The sequence below is a fragment of the Onychostoma macrolepis genome, chromosome 18, assembly GCF_012432095.1.
Source record: "Onychostoma macrolepis isolate SWU-2019 chromosome 18, ASM1243209v1, whole genome shotgun sequence".
In the NCBI taxonomy this organism is placed as follows: domain Eukaryota; kingdom Metazoa; phylum Chordata; class Actinopteri; order Cypriniformes; family Cyprinidae; genus Onychostoma; species Onychostoma macrolepis.
In genome coordinates, this window is record NC_081172.1 from 4,216,492 (window position 1) to 4,241,042 (window position 24,551).

The window sequence follows — 24,551 nt, forward strand, 5'->3', positions numbered from 1 at the left end:
TTTAAATCAATTTTTAAATCACTTTGTTTTTATTGTTGTGATTATTAGTATTTTTAATTTCTTGTTATTATTTTTATTTTTAATGACTATTTCACTTCCTTTTATGTAAAGCACTTTGAATTACCACAGTGTATGAAATGTGCTATATAAATAAACTTGCCTTGCCTTGCCTTGCCTTGTTACACAGCTACTTGTACACTTAAGTACAATCTTTGTATACACTTTATTTTAAGTAGGTTATGCCTGTGTAATATTATGTAATTTTAATGTAATTAGAAAGATATTACATGTATTTTAGCTGTGTACTGGTGGGTTAAATCAAACTAAGGTGCAGCTGGATAAGGTGTACAGTATAGACACACATGAAGTACACTTAAGTACAATCTTGATACACTTTATTTTAAGTAGCTTATGTCTGTGCACTTACATTTATAATTACGTTGTATAAAGTCTGCAACACATATGTAACAATCTTTTGGTTACATAAGAAGCTGTGTAACAGATTCGGTCTGTTACATATGTGTAACAGTAGCTGCCTATTACATCTACATAATTACAAACTGTAAGTATAGCTGTTCCATAACTTAGTTACATGGTAAGTACATTTAGATTGATGTAAGTACAACTGCTACTATTAAGTACTTAACTAGGTAATTACTCTGTATTATGGACACCTTAAAATAAAGTGTTACCAAAAACTTTATTTTAAATTCGAATTTTACTTATGAAGTCTTCATATATAATGCATCATGAAAGTATTTTGAATGCATTAATTTCTTGTAATGCACCTTATTGAATGACCTCATTTATCTATTCATTGTTACACAGAAAAAGTAATGCATTAAAACACATCACAAACAATACATTTCAGATGTACCAAATCTGCAAATATAATGTATTTTAACTTTGGTTACAATTATTTATGAAAACATACTGGGTCACACTTTATATTAGGTGGCCTTAACTACTATGTACTTACATCAAAAAAATAATACAATGTACTTATTGTGTTCATATTGTATTGCAAAACACGTTTGCTGCTATTGAGGTGGGATACGGGTAAGTTTAGGGACAGGTTTGGTGGTATGAGTAGGTTTAAGGGTGGGTTAAGGTGTAAGGGATGGATCAACAGTGTAATTATTAATGTAATTACAGAAATTAATTACAGATGTAACTACATATAGGTATTTTTAAAAATATAAGTACAATGTAAAAACATGTATGTACACAAAAGTATCAGTTGCATTGTATCAAATTATTAATTTAAATGTAAGTACATAGTAGTTACATCATGAATACCTTTATAAAGCATTGTACATAAAGGCATCAAGCAAAGTTTATTTTCCCACTATTTTACTCTATTTTTAATCAAATAAATCCAGCTTTAGTCAGCAAAAGAAACTTCTGTCAAAAACACTAAACTCATACTCATAATGTCTGTTGTTGTTGTTGTTGTTTTTGTCACATATACTATTTGTCTTGTTCTAATGCTCTTTATCGCACAATATATCATCTTGTTTGCATTGCATTCTTAATTTATAAAATAAAAGACTGTGAAGTACTGGAAGTGAAAAAAGCTTGAGGCGACATTTAGGTACTAGTAACACCTTATTTATAACGCATTATAAAAGTACTTTTAATGCCTCAATTATGTCTTGTAATGCACCTTATAATAAGGACTCATAATGTTCCACCCAAAACAATCAGTGACTCACCTGTGTGTGGTGCATTTGGTTATCAGACATGGGCTGAAGGCTCCTAGGAGCTGATCTTTTCTCTGTGGCTTCACTTTCATCAGCGGCTTTGTGGGATGCACCTCGTGTATGTTGATTCTCCTCGCCGCTTACCTGCTGCTGGAGGTGGCCCAACACATCCCGAGTGCTGACAGGGGTCTGGAGCTCTGCCTGGAGGACGAAGCATAGATTTCAATCAGACCTTTAATTCAAAGTGCACAAATGAATCATGTTAATGATTCGGCTAATGTACTGATGCAACCGAATGAATGCACACTCTTTATAGGTAAAGCATTCATCCAAATCATTAAATGGATGTCCTGCGTTCAAAACAAGCTTTACAACCGCATCTGTTGCACACTGTTGGTTCCAATGCAAAATTAAACTGTCAGTTCATAGAAACAAGAAACAATCATGTAAATAGTAATGCATTGACATTGTGGCAAGTCTATGGGGCAGCAGGGTTAAAACTCAAACTCTCTCTTCCTTCGGCTTGCTCCCTTTATTTCCCTGCTCCCTTGCCCTTCCTGCCACAACCCAGCCCTGAGAGTGCACTAACTCGTGCAACCCCTGGGTTAAAACTAAAACTAAAACCATTAAAAAAGTGTTACTTGAAATAAAATTAACTTTAATAAAACTAAAATAAAATAAAAAAAAACGTAATACTATTTTATTTCAGCACATTTTTATTTAGTTTAGCTTTTTAACTGTTAACTAGTTTAACAACTGAAATATAATAAAAAACTATACATATTTAAAAAATTATACAAATAACAAAAACGCAACAAAATTACTGAAACTAACAAAAATTCAAATGAAAACAGGAAATAAAGAAATAAAAACTAATTAAAAATGTTAAAAAAAAAACCTTAAAAACGCTAAAATGACACTGTTGGACAGGACACTGTACACACACTGGGAAAAAATGCTGTAGAAGCAATTTTTACTCAGTAATTTCTAACAATTTCAGAAACAATTGCAAAGAAATGTCAAGTAACACATTGAATTAAATATAAAATTTTAAAGTAGAAAAACTGAAATAGTGTTTTATTGTATGACATACACCAATAATATTTGCTTTATTTACAACTTTGAAAAAAAAATGACAGTGCACTTTTCGTTTTGAAAGTAGCAACCATGAAATATGTCATACTACAAAAGGACAATACATTGCGAAACCTAAAATCCAGAAAACCCATTACTTACATGTAGCTTGGCAGGGTTTCTTTAATTTTATCATATTCACACCAGGTTATTGCTCTTTTTATTACTGATTACTGCAAACATTATCAAATCTCTCCATAAAAAGTGCAAATGAATAACAGCAATTAAGAAAAGCTTAATTAGATCACATAATTCACCCAATAACCGGTAGCCAGTCGACTAATTCCTCTTTATAACATTATGTCCTTAAGATAACATTGTTAGCAGCCATTATGGTGGTCAGGGCTGCTGAATGACGCTTTCTCTTACCTCACCAGATAAGACCTTGACTGTCTTGTGAATACATTTTTATTATGCACCCAAACTACAGTAAACATTAGCAAATGAATTAGTTTATCTCTGCATTTCGATTTGCAGACAATAGAAAGCAATATGAAACTATTAAAGGGAAAAGAGATGTGTGCAATTTGAAAACAGAGATAAAAGAGAATGAATCAAAAGCAAATGGGGAAATGCTTCTTTGTCAAAGACAGAAGAAGACAAACCAAGACTCTAAAGAACAAACCCGAGGACAAAAACATTAATATTTGTTGCCTTTTTCCCCATGGAAGCAAATTAAACAGGATTAGGATGCATAAAGCTGCATCAGAGCCGAGCGTAGTAAAATACAATTCTCAGTTGCTTGCCAAGACTGCGCACACCCTTCAAGCAGAGCGCAAAGTTGTGACTGCTCTCTCTTTCACTCAGTGCATCTTCTTAGGCAGCATTTTAGGGTATCACGATCAAGCTCCCAATGAGAAAACGGATCCAAAAACATCTCTAAGATACCTTGTTTTTGGCCACACTAATTCTTAGGTAATTCCAGAATGCACTGCAATGCGATGCATTGCAAAGTGAAAAAATAAAAGCAATATGGCGAGAAAAGAAACTCTTATTATAGTTAATAGTATAGTAATTATAGTAATATTATGATGTTATAGCATTTTACCTCACTGTGACCTAAACAGGCATAACACAAGTTTCTAGAAACAAGTAATTTTTCTGTCCGCACTGATAGCAAAAATGGTTAGAAGTTGGTATGCATTTATTCATATTAGAGTACTATGTCGTTAGATTAACCAACACCAAATTCTATTGGAATCAATTGTAAGATGCAGCTGACGTAAAATGTTCTAAATAAGTGACTACTTCGGTTTTTTCAGTTTCATTTAAGTTTAGATGCTTGGACGCTTAGAAGACAGATGCCTATGCGGACAATGTTGTAATTGTTAACTATTTAAAATCATTTTTGGTAATTGAAATAGAGCTGATAATAAATTAAAAAAATTAAATTAAATGAAAAACCACATCCTAGTTTAACAAGCTGAAGTACTAAATCGGTAAAACTAATGCTAAAAAAATAAATTAATACATTTATTAATAAAAATAAATACATTCTAAATAAAAAATAAACGCTAATTTAAAATATTAAGGGGATAGTTCACCCAAAAACTTCATCATTTACTCACCATTGTTCCATTAAAGTTGTTCCGTTAAACACAAAAGAAGAATGTTGGTAATCAAACCAACCAAGTAATCAAACCAAGAAAATAGTCAATGGCTACCCTCAACTGTTTGGTTACCAACATTCTTCAAAATATCTTTTCAACAGAAGAAAGAAACTGTTACAGGTTTGGAATAACTTGGTGAGTAGTGAGTAAACAATGACAGAATTTTCTTTCTTTTTCTTTTTTTTCCTAGAAACTATACTTTTAGACAGCGAGAAAGCTCAATGGGTTTATGAATAGAGCCTATGGGTTCTTCTGTTTGTCCTCCATCTGGACTTGTTTACTTGTGTTTGTGTAACTACTTTAACGGATTTCTGCATGCGGCAGTGCAGGGTGAGCATCACACAGGGCAGAAGGAAGTTTGGTGGTGCACATGTGCTGCCTAATGCTGCGTGATGAGATGTAAACATGAGCACAGATGTGAAAGGTTTATGTGGGTCGCCCAAGGTCATGTTCTCAGAAGAAGAGCCTCAGCATACCTGTAGTATGCAATAATTGGAGCACCTCAAACACTACGACCAACACTGACACACACATGATGATGCCTAAACATATTTGTATGCCTATGTGGAGTGCTTTTGGTCATGGGGTCATGGAGAGGTATGCTCCCTGTATGCCCTGGGGTTAGCGCTAAGCTTGTGATGGACGCCATAATGAGCTGATTTCTCCCAGTTGACTCAACGCAGTCTGAATGACCCTGAGGGTCAAGTTAAAATGTGGCTTAAACGATTAAAAATGCATCTTACTATATAAATGCAAAGCTAAATATCAGAAAACCAAAATAGTTAAGTTTGTAATCATTTTTAATGTTTTTGGAAGAAGTCTCTTTTGCTCACCAAGGCTGTATTTATTTGATTAAAAATACAGTAAAATCAGGAACAATGTGAAATATTATTAGAATTCAAAATAACTGTTTTCTATTGTGATGTATTTTAAAATGTAATTTATTCCTGTGATGCAAAGCTGAAATCCATCTGAAATCATTCTAATATGCTGACTTGAAATGTTTAGGGTAAGTAAGAACACTTTTATTCAGCAATGGTGCACTGAATTGATCAAAAGTGATGGTAAAGACATTTATCATGTTGCAAAAGATTAAAAAAAAAAATACTGTTTTTACTGTAAATGCAGCCTTGATGAGCATAAGAGAAAGTTAATCAAAAACACTAAAAAAATCTTAATGATTCTTTTGACCAGTACTGTATATGGTTTTCTTTTCTAGGGAGAAATGTACTAATTACGGTTGCACATAGTTAGGAACAGAAGGTAGAGTAATTAGTGTCAACCTTCATTTCGTTACCAATTAAGTGACTGTAGTTCAGAGTGATACTATAATAGTAAAATCACATAAAGCTAAAAGGTAATTTAATGGCAAAGTTATTTTTACATACACACAGTTAATTTAATGGGAATAAAGAGAAATGAATTAAACAAAAAATATCATGCTGCTTATTTGTAGTATTGGCTAAGGCAAGCATGTATTACTCATTGAAAATCCCTATTAAAAAGCACTAACCCATCCTGAATGTGAATGAAACCTCAAATCATGTGGCTATTTGAGAAGAGGGGTCAGACAATATATATATATATATATATATATATACACATACATATATACATATGTATATTACAGTGAAGAAGGGATCAAAATCCAAAATGTCACAAAGACTTCTCAGCAGAGAATGTGACTCCAAAGACTGCCAACAGGAGTGTAATGGTCCCTACAGAACCCCCTCCTCACTCACTGATGGTCCGATCCGGTGCGATGACGGATGTGTTGACCGTCTGATAAAGGCTTCAATCAAACACCTCACCACGGGGCCACTCAAGTCTCTAAAACAAACTCCAGCTGACGGGAGCGAATGTGTGTGAACACTGTTTGTGTGGCTGCTCTCTAACCTGGGAACAGGTGTGTGTAATCAGAGTTGGGTTAGAGTGAGCAGATTGTCCACTAATGGTGACCAGCGCTCTGCGTTTCTGAGAAACGGCATGGAGGAGGAAGACTGAATCTGGAGGTTTGTGCCTGGTGCTGCTGCAGGCGTGTGTAGGTGTGTGTGTGTTTGTGTAGGATGGACGGAGGTTGTCAGAACACCTCCTCACCTGTATGGGAACCATACGATGGCGCTTCAGTGCCCCCTTCTGGTGGAATCTGACGAAGCAGCCCACACAATAATCCTCTCCGCATTCCGCACACATCTGAAACAGATCAAAAACAATTAAATAAACTAAGCATGCGTACAGCAAGGCATATTCACACCAAAAACTTTAATATCAGCAATATATATTTAAATATCTTGCACTTTTTGCTCAACACGATACATATTAAAATGGAGAGAAGGGAGTTGCACATATCTTAAGGGAGCTCATTATTTTGTTACCGATTGTAAATGAGTGTGGAGGGCGATATGAGAGCCCGTTTGATGGACAGATGGGTAGAAAGACAGACGGCATATCAGCACAGGAATTTAAAGGAAGGTCTATCAAAGCCGCAGCTGAAGAGCCACTTGTAAATGAATCCAGCCTGCTGTCTTGATTAATTCGGTCTGAACGTCTGCATGTTTTCTCTGTATGATGATGCAGCACTTCAGCTTGAGAGATGCATGATGCTTGGAAGAGTTTGTATTTCTAAGAACAGACTTTGGATAGGTTTGGAATAATATTTCTTCAGTCTATATGACCATTTTTGCACAGTAGGTGTATGTTTGCAATGAATATCCTTTTAGCCTCTGACATTTGCCAAAACGAGGATGCAAAGCATGCAATACTGTATCCAACCCTGCAGTGTGCTCTATTTGACCTTTTTCTACCAGCATGACAAATAAGCCAGAAGCTTCCTTTTTCCTTATCAGACCATTTTAACTTAAGACTTATTTTCCACAAAATTAAACATTAAACAACAACAATGCAGAATGCCATTGTCAGTGTTGTTATTGTTAACAAAAACTAAAATTAAAACATTAATTGAATTGAAAAAGGGCTGAAATAAAATAAAATATAAACATTAGATGAACATCTTGAATGTAAACAACTTGGTAGCTTGGCAACTAACCCAAATAAAATAAGTTTAAGTACTAAAACTTAAATAAAAAAATAAATGGAAACTAAATAGAAATATATAAAATGAATACAAATGACCAAAGCACACAAAATTATAACTAAATATTAGATGAAAAACTGATTGACTACAGACTGAAAATAGGTTTAAGTACTAAAATGATTAAAACTTAAATAAAAAGAAATTAAGATAAAAAGAACTATGCAGATGAAAAATTACTTCTAAAATGAAAATATACAAAATGAAAGCTCATCCAAAATATTACTACTAAAACAACACTGACTATAGTCTGAAATAGTTTTGCAAATTAAAATAGATGGAAACATACTCTAGCATACAACTCATAATATTTCTGCCAGATGAAGACAAACAACATAAAGGTAGTATATCTAAAGTAGTAAACACCAACTCATTCAAATGAGATCTGTCCAAATGTTTACTATTCTTCATTCATAACAGACACTTACAGGTCATTTCACGAAGCAGAATAAAGAAGTCTGCTCGCGGATGTATAGTTTCTAGCTTACTTTCAGCTGACTACTGGAAGTGCTGTAAAAGTCAGTCAGTCATGAGAAACTGGAGATATCAGCAATTTCTGTGTACAATATAGAAAGTCTGAAAGTACTGTATATTTCACACGCTATTAAAAATTAAATAGGCAGGCAGTATCCAGTGTATACAAGGCATTTTGCGGTAAACAGTACAGTACATTCTATCCTGAACAAAACAGCTTTCAGCTTAACTTTAGCTCCTGTGGCTTCCTCTAGGGTTGTGTGAGTGAGCACGGAGGAAACCCTTAGGAAGACTTGGCTCTACACATCCATAAATATATCGAGACAGACACACACACCGAACATTCGCTTTAACACACTTGCTGTCTTTGACAGCCAAAAGCCGATGTGCAAATTCCACAGGTACATTTCCCCTCGAGACTGTCTGTCTCAAAGCACTCAAGTCCCCTCTCTCACACACACTCGAGCAGCGCATGAAAGTCCCAAATCTCCCAAGGGTGACAGGGTCCCCTTTAATACAGCCACACAAACACATGCACACACACACTCACAGTGAATAAAGAAAAGGGTAAATAAAGTGCTGCTCTGTGAATCTACAGCTGTGCCCATTACCGGCTCTTTTAATGGCCACATAAAAAAAGGTCTCATTTCAGCACGACACCGCTGAAATAAATTACAGCAGCGGCATTCTTCCCAAACTGATTTTTAAGAGGGCTTCCGGACTACAGAATCTGCAGTTCATGTCGTCTTTGCTGTCGAATGAGTAGGAATATATTTGCAGCACTGTATTTAGAAGCAGTTCAATCTACTGCTGCCAGTCATAGCTCAAAGTAAAAAGTGGGATCTTACCATCAGGAGCTAAGGGAACTCTTTTATTCGAACTGATGGAGGATAACAAACCCTTGTGTCATGCACTTTAGTCTTGAAGAGCTAGACTTTGACTATCGGTATGAAGTCTGGTTCACACTGCAGCTTAGTCTGGTTGAGAAAACCGCTTGAACAATATGTCTGACTTGGGATGGGTTTATATGAAGTTCATTGTACCACTATAATAGAGCAGTGTGGGAAAAAAATAATAAATGAAGTGTCATGGCAGTCTTGTGCAGAAAGATCTGTATGAATGGTTCTATGTGCAGAAATGATACGTTCACAGAAAAAAATGGAATATACTGTTTCTCAAGGATATCTTGTTTACTTGCTACAAAGTTGCTCAAAGAAAACTACTGCATGTCTTTTAAAGTTGAACCACCCTGAACTTTGCAAACTTCTGCAAATACTGATTAGATTCCCCAGAAACACACATACCAAAAAAATTTAAAAGTTAGGGTTCAGTAACGTTTTTGGAAAGCAATTCATGCTTTTATTCAGCAAGAATGCATAAATTGATCACAAGTGACAGTAAAGACAAGTTCTTTCATGAAACACTAGATGGCGCAGGCTGGTGGGTTCTTAAAGGGATAGTTCACCCAAATTTTTGGGTGAACTATCCCTTTAACGTAAATGATGATATTTCCAGCGTTAAAGGTCCCATGACATGCTGCTTTTTGGATGCTTTCATATAGGCCTAAGTGGTCCCTAATACTGTATCTGAAGTCTGTTTCCTGAAATTCAGCCTTGGTGCAGAATTTCAGCCACTATGAGCCAGTCCCACAAAGAGCTTTCCTTAGGACGTGCCGTTCCTGTGTCTGTAGCTTTAAGGACGAGAGAGGCGGGGCAAGGTGGAGGGTGGGGGTGTGGCCTTAACTAGCTTGCGCTATCATGCGCTAATGTTGACAGTGGATGTATCGCAGTGGCTCATAGACATGCAGTCATTCAAGCTTTTCAGTTTGACCCAGAATCTGATCCGGATGGAGAAGCACCGGATGAAGAAGCTGCAACTCAGCGGCTATCAGGACGTCTCCGAATGGTTAGTTTAAAATATTGTGTCTGGATATAGAACTTTAGTTGGTTTGTTTATGTATGCTGTTTCAGTTATTATCATGTAGCTAATGCTAGCCATAGACTCGGATGAAGGAACTGAAAAAAATACTTCGTTGTCCATTTGTACATCCAAACACTGAGCAACTATCATGCTTCGCTCGTTTGCAAGCCATGATGTCTCTCGAGGAAAAAAAATATTACGCTCGCCTCGCACTGTAGTAGCTCATTTTCTCATGGGCGGGCAAAGCAGAGAAAGGGGAGGTAACCTTTCCCCGTATGACGACATAAAGGGAAGATTCCAGATTGGGCCATCTGAGCTTTCATTTTCTCAAAGGCGAAGCAGGATACCCAGGGCTCGGTTTACACCTATCGCCATTTCTAGCCACTGGGGGACCATAGGCAGGCTAGGGGAACTCACATTAATGTTAAAAAACCTCATAAAGTGAAATTTTCATGCCATGGGACCTTTAAACAACTTGGCAGAAGCTGATTGGTTCATGTTTAGATTTAAATGGCTGATTAGCGTTCACTTGAGCATTTTGCAGTGAACTTTCAGAGTTGCTCCTGAAACCCTCCACCTTCCCCATCTCCACCTGTATAGATCTGCTACAGTATGTCTTAAAGGGGTCATATGACGTTGTTAAAAATAACATTATTTTGTGTATTTGGTGTAATGCAATGTGTTTATGCGGTTTAAGGTTCAAAAAACACATTATTTTCCACATACTGTACATTTTTGTTGCTCCTCTATGCTCCGCCTTTCTGAAACGTGCCGATTTTTACAAAGCTCATCATTCTGAGAAGCGAGGCATGCTCTGATTGACCAGCTATCCAGTGCGTTGTGATTGGCCAAATACCTCAAGCGTGAGACGGAAATGTTACGCCCCTTACCGTATTGTGATGCCGTGTCCCGGCGTGGCGAGACAAAAACAATAAAACCCATTACAAACAAGGCATTTGTTGCATCCAGTGGGGACATAATTACTGATTATAATGACTTATACGGTCTTTTTCTAAACAATACCATGTCTGCGTTTGTGATCAGAGAAACGACAAACAACAAGCTCTACACTGCTCAAAACTCGCGTTTGAATAGTCAGTGGCAAATTCTTTAAATATGAAAACATACTTACAGGCTGTGAGTCAGAAGCGCCAGACTGTCCTTGCAAAGTTGGAATTGCCCCACTTTACAGAAACAGTCTTTGAGCATAGCTGGCAGGCTACTCCCAGTTTCAGGAAATAGTCCTGCGTAAAATGTGCTGCACACACTCTAATATTTGGGTTGAACTGTTCTGGAACAGTGTTGTAAATACAACTTTTACTATGGGGCCGTGGAATGCTCGAATCTGATTGGCTGACGAATGTTCTAAGGGGTGCAATTATTCACAGGGAAACGTACGGCGAACGTAGTTCCAGGCAGGTCTTGACCGCATTACATGACCATATCACTTCGCCAAATTATTTGAGTTATTTCAAAGGTCCTTACAGCAAAAGAACCAAAACCCACAACGACACTGGCCAAACAAATAAATATAGTAAACAAAAGGATAAAAAACGACAGATCATGTCCAGGTTTTTGCCACAAAATTACGTTTTATCATGTACGGAAAGCACATACTCTATCTCTCCCGCTCTCTCTCCCTCACAGACAGTTTGCACACACGTTAAGCGCAACATAAGTGCTAATGTTGTTAGCGCTACTCTGACCATTCTATCAGTAACACAGTTTAACAACTTAAAAACTACATGACTTCTCACGGCACTGTTAGTGAAGAAAATGAACTTAAAGTTTCACTATAACTAGAGACATTGCTGCCGAACACTACTGAGAGACGCACAGACTCACAGAGGTAATGTTAATCTCTCTCTCTCTCTCTCTCTCTCTCTCTCATAACTTCGTTATTAACTGTATTAACTGTCTGTTATCAACGGCTCAAGCCTCCGTTACTAGGTTTAAAATGACGTTTTGGAATTTGCAACGAAGGTGTTGGATGAGATGGGGTAGAAATAATCCTACTCACAACAGCGATTTAAGTAGAAAAACCGAACGAATGCCTTGAAATATATCATCTGATCGATGTCTTGAGGTGTGGCAACCGTAGTATAAGCGGAATAACTGACTTCGGTCCGTTGAATTATGAGAAAAATAATAAATAAATGTAACCACCTCGGGTTTGCATTATTTTTGTAATAATTCAACGGCCCGTCATCAATTATTACTTACTTAACCACTGATTTCTAGTTGTGTCCTCTTTTGGAAGCCCAAACAAAGTAGTTTCATTTCACAACGAAACACAGCGTCTCCAGGATATGGCGCTGGTGACAGCTACAACACTACAGCAAGAATAAAAGTCCCGCCCTCTTTCTTTGCGTGTACGTTTGGGCGGTGTTTTGTGAGATGTGATGATACATCTCCCCACACCGTGACGTAGACATGTGGGGGCGTGTTTGAATGAGCCGTTTTAGGGGGGCGTGGTCGAGTCTTTTATAAAGAATATCTCTTTGGTTTTGAGACTTTAGTCTTTGCAACTTCAGGGATCTTACAGCTTGTAACACAAACAGCTTGTAACACTCCAAAGAGAAAGGAAAACTTGAAATCGCATCATATGACCCCTTTAAATACTCACAGCACTATATCACCATATGCATTGTCAGTAGCAAGTTCCTGTACTTGCTTGCAGCAGCAATAATCTACAACTACAGCAATAACAAGCAGCAATTTAGCAGCAGCAGCATAGCAGGTCTCTTCCACCAAGACCAAATACATTAACATTGTCATATACATTACCATGCTAAAATCTTCTGAGAGTTGATAGAAATGCTATTCTTTTGAACTTCCTATTCAAAAATGTTTCAAGGTTTCCACAAAAATATTAAGCAGCACAACTGTTTTCAACATTGATAATAATAAGAAATGTTTAATGAGCAGCAAAACAGCATATTAGAATGATTTCTGAAGGACAATGTGACACTGAAGACTGAAGAAATTATTCTGAAAATTCAGCTTTGTGTCACAGGAATGCAAACAAATAAAAACACAGTTATTTTAAACAGCAATCATTTTCACAATATTAATGTTTTTACTGTATTTTTGATCAAATAAATGCAACACTGATGAGCAATAGAGAGTTTCAAACACACTGAAAAATTAAACCAACCTCAAACTTTTCAGGGGTAGTGTATACCTGAGACAAGATGCATGATGAATAAAAGGGATGGACAGTTTGGAATTAAGAATAGTTCTGTTCACATAACAGAACGGATGAAAACTCACCAGTCCGGCCAGCTGAACTTCACACTGTCCACAGACTTTTCCCCTCAGGTTGAGCTTCCTGTTAGTGCCATGTACCTTGGCGGCTGGTTCCGCTATTACCTGCTTCTGTACAGCTGCAGCTATACAAACACACACACACACACACAATTCAGAACTCTACACATGATTTCTGTTCCACAATTTAGTAAGCTACCTCATTATCAACTGCCTACATAGGACGGTACCTTTTGAGAGATTCACATCATTTGACTGATTAGGAATGTTCCCCATCGGCAGCGACTCTTTTAACTGTTCATTATGTGCATCACACAAATAGTACTCAACCTGTGAGACTCAACTAACAGTCACAGTAGATTCCAACAGAGCTGGTCCATAGCATGCGTTAGAAGATAATGACTTAATATGGGAGCATATCTAGACTACTGTAATAGTTTAATTCTGGGAACACAGGACCTTTTGTCATGTGTTTTTTCCACTTTTTTGACGATATTTTTTGATCTTGCACCTGGTTAAGACATTTTTGGATGTGTGTACCTTCACCCTTCTTTTATGTGTTTATTATCTGCCATCTAAATCTGGGGAACACAAAACCCTGCATGAATATTTTTAAAAAATAAATCTTTGGTAAAATAGCCAGTTTTTTTTTTTTTTAATAGAAGGAGCCATTTTTATCAAAACTTTGCAGTACTGAATAAAGTACATTTATAATTGATATTTCACTTGTAGTACTTTTTTCACCTTGCAAAAGATCATTATTGTTATCTTTATTTCTTTCTTGTTTTCCGAGAATGAATTTTAAATTTAGATATTTTTCTTACCACATTAGCAACTAGTGTTTTTTTCTTGGACAAATCAATGGACAAATCTCACTATAGTTTGTCTAATTTCTAATTAAAAATAGAACAATTTGCCAATGGGGTAAAAAAAAAAAAATAATAATAATCATTCAATAGATGTTCTCTGAAAACAAATATTATCTTACTTGGTGTGTTGCTTCTCAAGTACATTTATCTCATTATAAGGATGTTTACTGGAAAATAAGTAAAAAAAATTGATCAAGAAAATTACTTTTTCTGTGACAGATACGGATCATGTGATGCCTTAATTATGCTAACAGGAAAAGAGGGGTTATAAAGCTAAGACTTTGCTATACTAGTGTCGAATGTGAGGAAAAAAGGAGTTCAAAACAAACCAGGCAAAACATATTTCAGATTCCAGTCCACCCACCTGGCACATGCTCGTCCTTCAGCACTCTAATCTTCATCTTGCCTGGAGAGAGCTGCCCAAAACAACATATTTCAAACACCACATTATCACCAAAACCACCGGTGAACCGTTCATGCAGTTAATTCTAGAAAGTGTGTCCAAGGTTTTGGACCATCCCTGGCATGAATGAAGGGGAAGTCGGCCTGATTGAGACAGGACATTTTAAACAGATAGACAGGCTCACTTTATTTGTGTTTGAGAATGAAATTATGATGTCTGGTAAGAAAACTCTTACTCTGTGAGGTGCGTTCTCCTTGTTCGTCTTGACGCTCTGAATCCCTGGCTGTGCTGAACGCCAGTGAGAAGCTCCCATCTTCCTGCGAGGAAATATCACAGAAAGTTGCTCAGTTCAGCTCAGAAATGCAACTAGTTGTAATGGCCAATGGTGTGAATCATTTGGAGAACGTACTATTACTTTTTTTAAAAAACCAAACACTAAGTATTAAAATCTAGTGCATGACTCATGGTTAACTTTTAATTAAGCACATATCAAATAGTGGAAAACAAACACAAACAGCACATGAAAGCTTTTGCCCTACATAATTCATATAGATACACAGACGGAGGTCGACTTCATTTGTTTTCTGATTTGTTGTTTTGGTTGCCACATCAAATCAACAGTCTAAATAATTCACGGCGTGATTGCGGAGGAAGCCGTTTGTTTAGAGTGGGCTGCCATGTTGGCGTAGAGCCGCAAGCCTGAGTGTGTTCAAAGGATGGAAATGTACGTTATGTGTGTCTGCCTGAACGATATAATTTCACATGAAGTAAAGAGGTAACCGTGCTCTTGAAATGTCTCTTTATCTTATGTCAGTAGTAAAACTGTTTGGATGACCGCCTGAAAAATTCTAAAAAAAAATAAATAAATCAGGAATGAGACTGTTTTCATACCAAAATCCCAGAGGAATGTGTAGTTGGTGACAGGTCATGTGACTTTACCACTTCAGCTCACATCATATAAAGCCAGGTTCACATGCTCAGAGGAAGCAGGGCACGCACTCATATTTGAGTTTTTACTAATTACTAATTTATTAATTTGTCAAAGCAACTTACCGTATACTAATTAGAGACAGCGCCTTTGGAACCATCTTAAGGTTAAGTGTCTTGCTGTGGGGCATGACAGTGAAAGTTATTTAAATGCTAGGGTAAATCAAGCCAAAATTATAAAGTGGCCCCAAAAGTATCTAGACATTTAAGCCACACTTAAAATGGAAAATTATTCTAGAATTAGAGTGCTATAGCAAAGTTATTTGTTATTTTGTTCAAATGTTCATGGTTGGTAGGAGTTTTTGATGTTTTTGAAGTCTTTCATACCCACAAAATCTGCATTTATTTGATTAAATATACACTAAAACACTAATATTGTTAAATATTAGAATTTAAAATAATTATTTTCTCATTGAATATATATTAAAATGTCATTTATTCCTGTGATACAAAACTGAATTTTCAGCATCATTACTTCAGTCTTCAGTGTCACATGATCCTTCAGAAATCATTTTTATATGCTGATTTGCTGCTCAAGAAAAAATTTCTTAACATTTCTTTAATATTTTTGTGGAAACCATGATACATTTTTTCAGGATTTCGATTAATAGAAAGTTCAAAAGAACAGCATTTATTCAAAATTATATAGTAACAACCTATTATTAAACCAATAATAGGTTTACTGTCACTTTTGATCAATTTAATCCATCTGTTGCTGATTCAAATTATTATTTTCTTTAAAAAGAATCAATCCAAATATATACAATTTTCTTTAAAAAAAAATCAAACCAAAATATATACATATATATTTAACAGAATGTTATCTTCTGCCAGGCAAAAATAATAAATCTAATCACTCAGAAAAGTACTACTTTAATACTTAGGGTTAGGGAATTTGTTTAAATATCTAACCATAAGTATAAGCAATAGGCAAAGTCATGAATAGATCAAACTAAAAATAAACAGCTCAGCAGCTCCACTAAAATCTCATATTATAAAAGAGTGAGAAAGTCAGAGACTTTGGAAGGGGCCAGCAGGGAGAGAGGACACTTCCTCTGCATGCTGTCCACTCTCATTAAGGGCTGTTTATGTGCTGGCCTTTATCAGTCTGATGGAGACGGGCGTTTGGGATGGGGATTAACCGCGCTCAAGCCTGCCTGTCAGCATTATGGGGAAACGCACAGGCAACGTGGCAGTTGTGCTAACAACTGGCGGATTACCATCGTGCGCACACTGAGTGCCAACCAACAAGACAAACACTTATCTCCTGTCAGGGTCACAGACATCAGACTCTTCTGCTACTCGAGTTCATCATGTGGCAGCGGTGGGACAGGTGAAAGATTACACTACTGCACATTTAACCTGGTGTTAAATCAGATTTCAGAATTATAAAAACGGCCTCGGGAAGTTCAAGTCTTCTCAATAAATTAACTTGGAAAAATTATAATTTAATAAGTTAACCATTTAAACATACATAAGCCCGTTTCCGCCACTGAATAAAAAATTTAAAAGGTCGTTGCGACCTTTTTATCTCACAATTCTGACTTTTTTTTTCTTTTTTCTCGCGAAGGAAAAAAAAGTCAGAGTTGCGAGTTTTTTTCTCGCAATTGTGACTTTATAAATCGTAATTCTGACTTTATAACTCACAATTGTGACTTTATAAATCATTATTCTGACTTTATAACTCGCAATTGTGACTTTATAAATCATTATTCTGACTTTATAACTCGCAATTGTGACTTTATAAATCATTATTCTGACTTTATAACTCGCAATTGCGAGTTTATATCTCACAATTCTGTGAAAAAAGTGAGAATTGTGAGATAAAAAGCAATAACCTTTTTAAAAAAATGTATTCAGTGGTGGAAACAGGCTTCCATATAAACATAATTTAATATAACAACATAATTTAATAAGCATAAAATACACAAAATGTTGGCAAAATAGTCCCATTTTAATCAACTATTTATGGATATTTTTACAATTTAAAATAAATGTTTTCTATGGAAGCTTGTTTCGGCCACATACAAATATGAAAAAAAAAAAAAAAAAAAGGTATTTGCAACTTTTTAGCTCATAATGCTGTAACCTTTTTGTTCATCATTAAAAATTTCATCCAGAATTCCAAGATATAAACTCAGAACTGCAATACATAAATGGAGAATTGCAAGTTATTAACTTACAATTCTGAGGGAAAAAAGTCATAATTGCGAGATAAAAATTCGCAATTATCTTTTTTCATTAAAAAAAAAAAAACACAACAGATTTGTGAAATGTAAACTTATAATTCAGAGAAAAAAAGTCATAATTGCGAGATGTAAACTAAATTCTTAGAATTCTGACTTTTTTCTCAGAATTGCACGTTTATATCTCACTATTCCGAGATTATGTTTCTGAGAAAAAAGTCTGAATTGTGAGATAAAAAGTTACAATTACCTTTTTAATTAATTCTGTGGCAGAAATGGGCTTCCATAGTTTTCTGTTTTAATATATTATAAAATGTAATTTATTCAGCATCATTACTCCAGTCTTCAGTGTCACATGGTCCTTCAGAAATCATTCTAATATACTGATTTGCTGATTTCTTCTTAATATGAATATTGAAAATGGCTGTTCTGCTTAATATTTTTGTAGAAACTGTGATTCATTATTTTCAGGACTACTGAAAATTAGTTTAAAAGAACAGCATTTAGTCAAAATTGTTTCTAACATTATACAAGTTTTTACTTTCTCTTTTTACCAATTTAATGTGTCATAACAGAATAAAAGTATTAATTTTGAATTAATTAATTATTATTAATTATTGACCCCAAGATTTTCAACTGTACTAGTGTATGATTGTACAGCTCTGTAGGGACAAGCAACAGCAAAGTATGTAAAGAAACTACAAGTTTGTTTCAGCGCTCCACTTTGTGAGTACAGTTTATTCACCCACCGCAGAGCATAAGACCAGAGCCCATCGGCTCTCATCTACTCTTATGTATTCACCTGTGGCCCTTTAGTCCTCTGCCTTCGCTACAATAAACAGCGAGCAGGTTGAGCATGAAGGAAGATAACATCAACCATTCCCAGCACGGCACCCACAACAGAAGTTCTGCTTTGATTAATGGTCGCCGATAAGAGCTAATCTAAAACAGTTTTATTTAAAAACGTCCGTATGGAGGCAATCGTAATTTAGATATGGTACCGCTTACATTCCTTAATATGACAGTTCCGGTACGTGGCCCAGATCTCGCAGACATCTTGTCTAGAGCTGCATTCTCCCTGCATTCATTCATCTGATTATCGCAAAGTGCTGCCTTATGTTATTGATACAGGTGCAATTGGTGCCGTCCATCCCCATGAAGAAATCACAGGAATAGCTTCAAGCTATTGTCTCCGATTGGCTTTCCGCCTCACTGATATATCAGCTTTCCAGGGACAAATATGTTAAATTATGGATAAATTCATTCTTCATGCTATCTCAACATAATTCATCCTGACCCCATTGCATGTATATGTTTGCATTTGTTCGGAAGTATATATGGGAATATGATGCATTCACTGCATCTACCCCACTACCGTAGTGTTTCCCTCCCCAGTTGAGTTATGAGCTTATATGTAAGCCTAAAACGGCCGCCACTATAAATTCATGAGGTGGACCTACACAGGTCACATTTGAGTGTTATTAATGAAGAGCTGAAGGAAAGGGGCCGGGCCGGGAAGAGAAAGAGAGAGAGAGACGTCAAATTAATAACTACTGATGTTATTTTTTCCTATTCTTTTATTTTGACAGAAAACTAATTTCCTGCCTTCCTCGTTTTGGCATAGGGTCCCACTTAATCTTAATTTGTTTGGGAGAAATGGGAAGACAAGCATGGCGGTGCAGTGAGAGCGGAGCTGCTGGAGCCGAGATGACTCAATTTCCTTCCACTCGATGGCTATGCTGATTCCATCACACCAGATCACTCTGAAGTCAACCCATCACCCGAGATTACCTGCAGGAGCTGCATACTCCATGTGACGATCAGATTTTAAAGCTAATGGCACCTCTGTCACTCCATTTCCAATTCTTCTCTACCTTGGCTACATACTCGCATGCCTTTTCCTCTCATGTTATCTGAAGTGCCAAAGGGTACGTTCACACCACAAGTCGGCTGTTGTTCGCACAAAGTTTTAAATGTAACCATATCAGCAACTGATCTTAAAAGAATTATTCACCCAAAAATGACAGTCTTCTGAAAATTGACACCCCCAGGCCATCCAAGATGTGAGGTTGTTTCTTCAACAGATTTGAATAAATTTAGCATTACATCACTTGCTCACCATAGACCCTCTGCAGTGAATGGGTGCCGTCAGAATAAGAGTCCAAACAGCTGATAAAAACATCACAATAATTTACATGTAATCCACATGACTCCAGTCCATTATTTAATGTCTTGTGAAGTGAAAAGCTGCAAGTGTGTAAGAAACAAATCCATCATTAAGGCATTTTTAACTTTAAACCACTTCTTCTTTCCAAAAGAAAAAAAAGAAAAATCCATCCCATGTTGTCCTCTCACATAAAAATCCACTGAAAACCTTGTTTAGAATTGTTCCGGAACTTTTCGTTTATGAATAATGCTTGATCTGTGCATATTTCTCGCCTGATTCAGATGAGATTAATTTATTTACTGGAAAAAGCAATATCATGGATAAAGGAATTTTAGCTGGAAGTAATGGTTTGAAGGTAAAAATGTCTTAATGGTGAATTTGTTTCTTAAAAACATGCAGCTTTTCACAAGATGTTAATAGATGGCCTGGAGTCATGTGAATTACTTGTGGATTATTGTGATGTTTTTATCAGCTGCTTGGTCTCGCATTTGGCATTCTTTCTTTGCAGTGGACCCATTGTGAACATAGTGATGGAATCCTAAATTTCTTCAAATCTGTTCCCATGAAGAAACAAATTCATCTATATCTACATCTGGCCTGAGGGTGAGTAAATTTTTCAGCAAATTTTGAAAGGAACAGAAATTCTAAGGGACAGAACAGAACTGTATGGATGTGTAGTAGTCGGAAACTCAATGCAGATGGTGTCTTTCAGAACTTTAGGTTGTCTTTGGTGACCTTTAACTATATGTCAGTGTGTTTCTGCAGGGCACTGCACTTAGGTGACCCACACCCTTGAGAAAACACATATGCACTGGGTTTGACTGACATTGGCATTTCTATGAGGAATGTCAAGTCATATTAATGTATATTTACAAAGTCACATTTACAAAGTATAAAAGTGATTCAAATAGGAAATGAAAATATCAGATCCAACGTGATTTTTGCTGTTCAAGTTCATATTTAAAAATAAATATGCATAACTTTAAAATGACATCTTATTTTTGAGTTACAACTTAGAAAGTAGGGCCTTCAATGCAACGTTAGTCACTCTGGAGAAAAGTCTGCCAAATAAATGAATGTAAATGTGTGATACGGACTACTTTTATGGAGATTTTTTGTTGTTGTTTTTTGGAGTTTGACAGCCATAGCCACTGTAAACTGTCATAGAATGGGGAAAAACTCAAGAAAAAAAAAATACAGGTTGCATGCAGGTTTTGGAAGGGTGAAAAAACACGGACAGAATATTAATTTTGGATGAATTATTTGTTGAAGTTCTTCTGTCTTTGCCTCCACAACTACCCTCACAGTCTCTCATTCTCTTTCTTACACTTGCTATCTTATCCTACGTTTTTCATTTTATTCATTGCCGTTTCATTGTTTACATTTCCTCTTTTATCTCAGCGCTCTCTGTCACAGTCATTGTTTGGCTCGTTAATTTATTCATCTACTCACTCATTCATTCATTAATTCAACAAGCTGTCCCTCCCTTCCCTATTTTACTCACTCCCTCTCCTCTTTCTCCTGGTTCATACGCTGTCTGAGCTCCTCCAGTCTGCTCTCCATCTCCTTGGCATGTTGATCCAGCTGCACTGTTTCCATACGCAGTTCCCGGAGATTCCTGGGGGAAAAATACACATAAATATACTTTTTACATGCTACATGTTTACTCTGTAGACTTTGACTTTCTCCTGTTTTATTAGTGTCACTCTGCTTATAACATTCATTGAACACAATACATAAAATCATGTTATTCTGCTTAAATGAATTGACTACTCTAAACATTTGGCACGCCACCATTTGCAAACGCAACGTGTAACATGCTAATAATGTGAAAAATCTGAAGCGTGAAAAGAAACTCAAGGGAACAGACTGTTCAAACCTGACATTTAACTTCATTGACTTGGGCTTGCTGGGAAGTACCACAAAGTTGTTTAAATTCATGGTGCTCTCTGATCAGACTGTAAGCTTCACAGGCTGTAATTTCCACTGAAGTGTCCTGAGAAAATAGAGTTCTGAGTGAGAAACGCACAGCACACAAAATTCACTGAATTAACCTACAAAGAGAACAATGAAATTAATAACAGCAGCAAAGTTTTACAAAAAAGACATGGTGCAGCAATGTTATAAGATCGTGGGACTGAATGATTAGCATATTTAGGTATATACCATGGTATTTTCATGGTACTCCAATGTACTTACATTTTGTTATTGCACACATTTGGACATAAAATACCATGGCATTTGCATGGTACTCAAATATATGTCGAAGAAAACCAAGGTACCACCATGGTTCAATGCCAAAGAACCATGCTACCAATGTAATGTGTACATTTGACATAAAATACCATGGTATTTGCAAGATACTCAAAGGTACGTCAAAGAATACGACGGTACTACCATGGTACGAATCTAAAATATGGTATTATCATAATTCCTCACTATTTATGTACCAAGATGAAAGAAAAGGCAGATAAAAGAGAGAAACCTGCCAAATATATCCTCATTAGTCTTGCTTCCTGCACATTTAGGCGTTAAGTTAGAATAATTCTAAGAAACAAAGGCGAGGGCTGTTAAAAGGCACTAATTGTATTTATTTTCCGAATCTAAAACATACTTTATCAACAATACTTTACCAAAATGGCTCAGGTTTTTAAATGTAGGCTACTTACATCAACACCGGACCGCTTGTGGAAACTGTGTACATCTGTCGTTATAGCAACGTGTCTCGCGATAGTTTGTCAGTAGCATGCACACGTGCTCGTGCAGTGACCTGACTGATTTCAACAACAAGAGTCTATGACAAAGAGCAACAGAAACAGCGACGGTAATAATAATAATTAGTATTAGTAGTAGTAGTAGTAGTAGTATATAATAATAATAATATTAATAATAATAATATAACAACAACAATAATAAATATAATAATAATTATTATTATTATTACCGGTATTATTATTATTATTATTATTATTATTAATGAACTCGTAATTTACTTTTGGTGGGATGAAATTGGGAAAAATTAATAAGTATATACAGTATGTGACCCTGGACTACAAAACCAGTGAGATGTATACATCATCCGAAAGCTGAACAAATAAGCTTTGCATTGATGTATGGTTTGTTAGGATCGGACAATATTTGACCGAGATACAACTATTTGAAAATCTGGAATCTGAGGGTGTAAAAAAAAAAAATCTAAATATTGAGAAAATCACCTTTAAATTTGTCCGTATGAAATCCTTAGCAATGTATATTACTAATCAGAAATTACATTTTGATATATTTATGGTAGGAAATGTACAAAATATCTTAATGGAACATTAGCTTTACTTAGCCTAATATGATTTCTGGCATAAAAGAAAAATCTGTCATTTTGACTCATACAATGTATTTTTGGCTATTGCTACAAATATACCCCAGCGACTTATGACTGGTTTTGTGGTCCAGGGTCACATATTTAAATGTTTCATGCATTCGTATGTAATGCTGAATTATAATCCAATGTTAAAAACAAATACACAACCCCCCCAGTGACGAGGCTACAACAGGGACGTTACTGGCCGGAGCTCAAGAGGTGTTTTCGGCTGAGAGTGTGAACTTAAAACGTGTGAGGGGTTGTTAAAAAGTTTCTTGAGGGAAAATAAATTGCAGAGTTTTACTGTTTTCTTTGTGTTTGGCAACTCATGTCTGTGCTAATGAAGTCCTGACGTACATCAAGCGTCCTGTGGCTTTCTGACACGGAGGAGAGAGACCTCTGTTGCTCCTGTAATTATGGACAGCTTGATTTCCCTAATTAAAATCATTTCAGCACTAAAATCAAATTTCATGTGGATGTTTTGATTGCAGTCATAAGAACCCTCATTAAAGCGTCAGCACCGTATGTCTCAATTAGTCTACAAAAATTAGTCTACTGTTTTGTTTTCACAAGAGTTTTGTATCAGCCATTTTAGCGTTATGCATTTATTTTCCTTCTTCAAATTCAAATACACTCTCAAAAGTATTCATATTTAAAATAATAACATTTTAACACACTTTCATACAATCAACCACACTATATAATCAGTGTAAACTTGCAAATCACTTTTATTTTAAAATGTCTGCCAACTGGCCACTGCCCAAATTATTCAGAAGTAATTGAATAAATTGATTACCAGAATAAATGCTCAGAGCCACACACAGATATTTTGGACCTGGTGTTTATTAAAAAATTTTACATATTGATGCTAAACTGTATAATTGAGCATCGTCCCAGCAAAATGATTTCTAACACAGCTGTGCTAGTTTCAAGTCTCTCATACCACTCTGCGCTCTCTTTCTGCTCACATAATAAACTAATTTAAAATCCAATCAATATTTCATGTCCATTTATTTATTTATTTATTTGCAGCCATGTAATAATCACTTGTTATTGAAAACTAAACCCCAGCACGGTGACGTGAAGCGTGTGTGTGCTCATGGAGAGAAACTCAGCCTGCGCCTGCCTTTACAACACAGTCTGTCCTCATTTGTATTCAGCTGAAGTCAAAACTTTCAGATCTGCTATTGCAAAGGTATTCTTCCAGATCTGGTCTTGCCTCTCCGTTCCTCTTTCCTTGCTGCTTCCTTGCCTCTCTCTGTACCAAGACGAAAGAGAGAGGGAAGCAGGCATTGCCCTCCCTTTTTCAAGGCAACACAGATGACGGTTGATGGTGGATTTTGCCTTCTCCTTCTCCCTCTCACCTTCCTGCATGAGCCTGAGCA

At 36.1% G+C, this 24,551-nt stretch overlaps 1 protein-coding gene across 11 annotated transcripts in view; it reads right to left on the reverse strand.

Moving 5' to 3' along the window:
- The window catches only part of zbbx (zinc finger, B-box domain containing), a 165,714-nt gene extending 143,151 nt beyond the window's left edge, over positions 1 to 22,563 (reverse strand). For 10 of the 11 annotated variants that reach the window (XR_009267034.1, XR_009267033.1, XR_009267029.1 and 7 more), the window contains exons 1-8: positions 22,481 to 22,563; positions 21,691 to 21,807; positions 21,316 to 21,429; positions 14,707 to 14,788; positions 14,433 to 14,484; positions 13,206 to 13,324; positions 6,545 to 6,640; positions 1,716 to 1,904 (exon numbers count right to left, since the gene is read on the reverse strand). Coding sequence is in view for 2 of the 11 variants with exons in the window: in XM_058751858.1 (XP_058607841.1) it covers positions 1,716 to 1,904; positions 6,545 to 6,640; positions 13,206 to 13,324; positions 14,433 to 14,484; positions 14,707 to 14,788; positions 21,316 to 21,429; positions 21,691 to 21,752 (714 nt within the window). In the remaining 9 variants the exon portion in view is untranslated. Of the gene's footprint in view, positions 1 to 1,715; positions 1,905 to 6,544; positions 6,641 to 13,205; positions 13,325 to 14,432; positions 14,485 to 14,706; positions 14,789 to 21,315; positions 21,430 to 21,690; positions 21,808 to 22,480 lie in introns of those variants that run through there. The other variant, XR_009267037.1, reaches the window with a different exon arrangement.
- Positions 22,564 to 24,551: the final 1,988 nt, after the last annotated feature.